The 5,426-nt window shown below is 50.6% G+C and overlaps 1 protein-coding gene across 1 annotated transcript; it reads right to left on the bottom strand.

The window, feature by feature from the left end:
- Positions 1–4,610: 4,610 nt before the first annotated feature.
- On the bottom strand, positions 4,611–5,166 carry LOC123135763 (histone H4). Its single transcript, XM_044554976.1, has one exon. The coding sequence runs from the start codon at positions 5,094–5,096 to the stop codon at positions 4,785–4,787; it is 312 nt and encodes a 103-aa protein (XP_044410911.1). The 5' UTR covers positions 5,097–5,166; the 3' UTR covers positions 4,611–4,784.
- Positions 5,167–5,426: the final 260 nt, after the last annotated feature.

Consider the following 5,426-nt stretch of genomic DNA (forward strand, 5'->3'; position numbering starts at 1 on the left):
TTCTCCCATTGGTGATCCGGAGTGAGTAACCAGAGCACCATGTCCTGGCTCTTGCACATGTAGATGCACGGACGCCCACCTACCTGCAACATGTTGCAGGGTTGAATGTCTTGCCCTTCCGGGACAGCAACGCTTGTGACGACCTCATCATCGGCATCGAAAACAAGCACGGATGTTGCATCGACCTCACCATCAGCGCTGTGGTTGTGCTATCGCCGTCAGCTACGAACTCCGAGATGAGAGCCTTATAGACCTTGCTCGACGGCGCGTACCCAAACCCCAAGAAGCGGGGTAGCACATAGCCGTCGTCGTCCTCCGGAGCCGGCGGCGGTGGCAACGACACGGACAGGCGCACCTCCTCCTTGGTGGCCGGGTTGAAAACGACGCCGTTGAGGAATGACCGGGCAGCCAGGAGGACCAGCCCGTTGCAGGTGATTCCTAAGAGTATCTCCAGCCGCGCTTCCAACAGGCCCCCCCCCCCCAGGCGACTTTTTCGGCGCCGGCGCCAAAAAAAGGGCCCAGTCGCGCCCCCAAGATGATGAAAAGCGCCGGTTCGGCTCTTTTTTCCGCCCGGCGGCCGCAAGCCGAACCCGGCGCGCGGGGGACGCTTGGGGGCTCCGGCGCAAGGGAAAAGTGCGGCTGGCCCACGCCGTCAGGTGAAAAGTCAAGATTTTCTTCCCCGGCTCGCCTCCCACCCCCCGCGCTCTCGGCCGCCACTAGGTATATCCCGGCGCTGCCCGCCGCCCTTCACCGATAGATAGCCATTCCCCGCCGGAAAAATAGCAGAGGTTCGCGGCAGCAGCCCCTCCAACAGCAGCTGGGCGTTTCCGGTCGCCGTTTCCGTCCGCGGAGAGGCAATTTAGCGGCGGGTGCACGCCCACCGGGCGCAAGGTGTTTGGCGATTTGCCTGCCTCGGCGATGGACTCGGATGACGAGGAAGTGCTCGCCGCACTGCTGGAGAAGGAAGCCGAGGCTGACGTCCAGGAAGAAGAGCATCTCATGGTGCTCGCCGCCCTCGCCCAGCTGCTGGCAAGCAATGAAAAGCCGCGGCGAGGTGGCTCGGCACCGGGGCGGGTGAAAGCAAAGAACCGGCATCGTCTCGAAGGCTACTGCATGCCCTACTCCGACTACTTCGCCGATGCTCCACTTCACGGCGACAGAACATTTCGGCGCCGTTATCGGATGAGCAGAAAGCTTTTCCTCAGGATTGTGAATTTCATCCGGGAGTTCGACAACTACTTCAAATGCAAGATGGATTGCACCGGCAAACTTGGATTCACCTCAATCCAGAAATGCACGACAGCGATGAGGATGCTTGCATACGGAGCTCACGGTGACTCACAGGACGACTATGGGCGCATGGCCGAGTCCACCAGCATAGAGTGTTTCTACAAGTTCTATCGGGCAGTGGTGGCAGTGTATGGACCGCAATACTTGAGAACACCCAATGCGGAAGACATTGCTCGGATCCTAGCATAGAATACAGCAAGAGGATTTTCTGGGATGCTTGGAAGCATCGATTGTATGCATTGGAAATGGAAGAATTGCCCATTTGCTTGGCAGGGGATGTACAAAGGCGCCAAAGGCGGTTGCAGTGTGGTACTTGAGGCGGTGGCCACACAAGACCTCTGGATTTGGCACTCCTTCTTTGGTATGCCAGGAACTCACAATGACATCAACGTGCTGCAGTGCTCTCCTGTCTTTGCCAAGCTTGTTGAAGGTCGTTCTCCTTCGGTGAACTTCGAGATCAATGGGCGGCACTACAACAAGGGGTACTATCTAGCTGATGGCATCTATCCGAGATGGTCGACATTTGTGAAGACCATCAAAAACCCTGTGCCTGGAGGCAAGAACGCCTGGTTTGCGAAGGTTCAGGAGGCTTGCAGGAAGGATGTCGAGCGGGCATTTGGTGTGCTCCAATCTCGATTTGCTGTTGTCCGGTACCCCGCTCAGACCTGGTCGAAAGATCAAATGTGGGAGATCATGACCTGCTGTGTCATCTTGCACAACATGATCATTGAGAGCGAGCAGGAAGAGCCAGTGTTTGACACTGAACCATACCACAAGCAGGGTCCTCTTGCCCAAGTTGATCACCAGCTACCGGCAACCTGGACTGCCTACCTCAGTATGCATCAGGAGATCCGAGACCCACAGGTGCATCATCAACTACACCAAGATCTGATAGAGCACCTATGGAGGCTCAAGGGCGACGCGGGGCGCGACATGTGATGAAATATGAGTTTTATTTGTTGAACTATATAATTTGTATTGAACTATTTGTTGTTGTACTATTTTGTTGAAGTATTTGATTTTTCTGTGATGAAATATGTGATAAAAAAATATTTATGTTGATAATTGAACGCCGAGCCACGGCGAACCATGCCGAATATGGGCCTATTCTCGCCCATATGGGCCCTTTTCGCCGAAATGGGGCTCCGAAAGTGGGCCAACATCGGCGCCTGGAGGCGAGCTGGGGACGACGACTGGGCGCAAAACCGCCCCCAGCGCCGAACGAATCGCCGACTCGCCCCAGGGGGCGATTTTTATGCGTCTTGGAGGAGCCAACGGCTGGAAATGCTCTAACAAGATCGACTTGCTCGGTTGTCTTTGGGCTGTCTTTGCGCTGAAATATAAATGGAGAAAAGCTCCATCGGTGTGCTAGCAAACTATAATCCGAGTTACACCTCGGTGTTTCTTGGCGCCAGGACTCGCAACCCACGCTGGGAATAGGAGCTTCCTTCGTGAGCGCTCTTCTGAGGTCAAACACTGACCAGCCTATGTGCCTTCTATGAAGAAATAAGAGCTCTTGGGCTTCTCACCCCTCCTGCCTAGGCCCTGAGTTGGCCCTGTGTCGTTAAATATTTTTTTATGTATGGAAATAGCAGAGTTATTACTCCATCAAAGTCCAAGTAACATGGCGGCGGCGGATGAATATGGAGCACTGTAGCTAGGGTTTGCTATCGGACGAATGAAATATCAGTTTTGTCGTGCATATATATAATAGACATCGTGCCGATGTTTTTCCTTTCCTTAATGTTTAATGACATCTACAATGTATAAAACCTTATCTCGAGTGTCCCTGTAAATCTAAAAATGCAAAAAGAAAGAAAAACATACATCTTCATTGGTACAGTATGATTTGACCAGAAATACCACTCAAGTCATTCAGACCGACAAGTACAAGTGTAGGTCTTTCGGGTCCACTTCGAGTAATCACGACCCACATGTACAAATATGAATCTTGGGAATATTGTATTGTTAAATCGTACAACATGATTTTCCGTACACATGGGCTCTTTAGTTATGCTACGTAGTAGTATTATGCTAACATGGTACCATCGTCAAATTATGCAATTAACTAGTCCAAAAAGTTTTAAATAAAATTGTGTCCAAAAATGTGTTTGGTTTTATTATTAAGTTTTAAGTGATTTGCTAGATAGAAGAAAATATTAATCTTTTAAAAATATAAAGAAATGAGATAAGAGATACATTTTGGACTTTTAGGATAGAGGACCTGTTAGAGATGGCCTAACTACATATTTATGCACCTCCTTTGATCATTTCAGGCTGAAATCTCAGCATTAAGGCAGTAATAAAAATCCATGGATACATAACTACATGGATAGTTGTAAAGCAAACCCAGACACCATATGCTTAATGTTTGCAACTTGAGGTCCCCCAGTTCATGCCTTTTTTCCATCTGAATTTGGCTCATATAATTATGCTTTGACAAAGAAATCAGTTGCTTCATACTGCATAAAGAAAAAGAGAATAAATCAGTTGCTTCTTGTCATGACTCAAATTTCAAATAGTTGGGTTAGGTAGTGGAGAATCCATGTTCAGCCGAAGAAATCTGCTGCGTGTCATCACAAATCAGAAAGACGCATCAGATGGTCAATACTCCCTATTTTCAAAATAATAATAATAAAACAGCAGCTCGCCGTCTTCACAATTCGAATGTTCAGATCAGCAAGTTTTTGTATTTGGTGTCAAGAGTCCCAATTAGTCGCACATGGTGAGTTCTGGATTTGGTTCGAATCCATGGGACACTGAAGCGAGCACCATTAAGATTTGGGGGCAGGGAATTACCGAGCGAGACAACAATGGGGAATTGTGACTACTGCACATTGACAGAGCAACTGATTGCAGACGAATTCAATCTGCACTCAGCTCATACTCGTATCTATCTTCAGCAAAAGAAATCGGCTGCTTCTTATCATGATTCAGAAAGTCGGGTTAGGTAGTCAAAAATCTATGTTCGGCCAAAGAAATTAGCTGCCTCTTATCACAATTATTAAAAGAAGCATCAGACGGTAAACAACTATTCTCGAAAATCAGCTGCTTCCCATGATTGTTCAAATGTTCAGGTCAGACACTCAGGTCTGAAATTGGCAGCGCATCTCTTATCTGAAACTTGGTTCAATTGGCAGAGCACAAGTTTAACAGCCGTGGATTTGGAGAAGCAAAGTTGAATCAACAGTACACTGAAGCCAACACACACGGTTGATTTCGGGAGGCAGAAAATTACAGAGCGAGAGACAAACCGGAAATTAGTAACATCTGACAACATACACAAATCAACATCAAAAGAGTGGGAGGTCGCAGAAGAATTCAAGGTAAACCACTTCAATTTCAATTCCACCCCAGAACTACATCCAAACAGCAATCAAGGCCAGGACATACAGCAGCGAGATGCGGCCATTAAACCAAAGCCCACGAACACTACACAGCCATTAGTTAGCTACTAGCACAAATCTGGTGGTGGGGGGGTCGATTCGCGTGGCCTAGCCGCCGAATCCGTAGAGGGTGCGTCCCTGGCGCTTGAGCGCGTAGACGACGTCCATGGCGGTGACGGTCTTGCGGCGGGCGTGCTCGGTGTAGGTGACGGCGTCGCGGATGACGTTCTCGAGGAAGATCTTGAGCACGCCGCGGGTCTCCTCGTAGATGAGCCCCGAGATGCGCTTCACGCCGCCACGGCGGGCCAGCCGCCGGATGGCCGGCTTGGTGATGCCCTGGATGTTGTCCCGGAGCACCTTCCGGTGGCGCTTGGCGCCGCCCTTGCCCAGCCCCTTCCCTCCCTTGCCGCGGCCCGACATCTTCGCTTGGCCTCGGTGTGGTGGTGTGTTGCTGCTGGTGGTCGACGGTGTGGTGGGATGAGATGGACGGAGCTGGGGCGTGGGGGATTTATGGGTGCGAGGTTTCCGGGGAGGAGAAGGGAGCGATCCGCGTGATGCGAGGTGTGAGCCGTTGGATGGGAGATGGATGGCTGGGAGTGGGGGAAAAATGGTGGCGCGGATCGCTGACGTGGCCTGGAGCGGGGGCGTGGACGGGGAGGAGGTGTGTTTTCTCGGGATGTACTGGAGGGAGTAGCTTCGGCCTTCGGGCTTCTGTGTAGACTGTATTTTTTTTTGAGCAAATTCTGTGCA

This window comes from Triticum aestivum, chromosome 6B (assembly GCF_018294505.1).
Source record: "Triticum aestivum cultivar Chinese Spring chromosome 6B, IWGSC CS RefSeq v2.1, whole genome shotgun sequence".
Taxonomy (NCBI): domain Eukaryota; kingdom Viridiplantae; phylum Streptophyta; class Magnoliopsida; order Poales; family Poaceae; genus Triticum; species Triticum aestivum.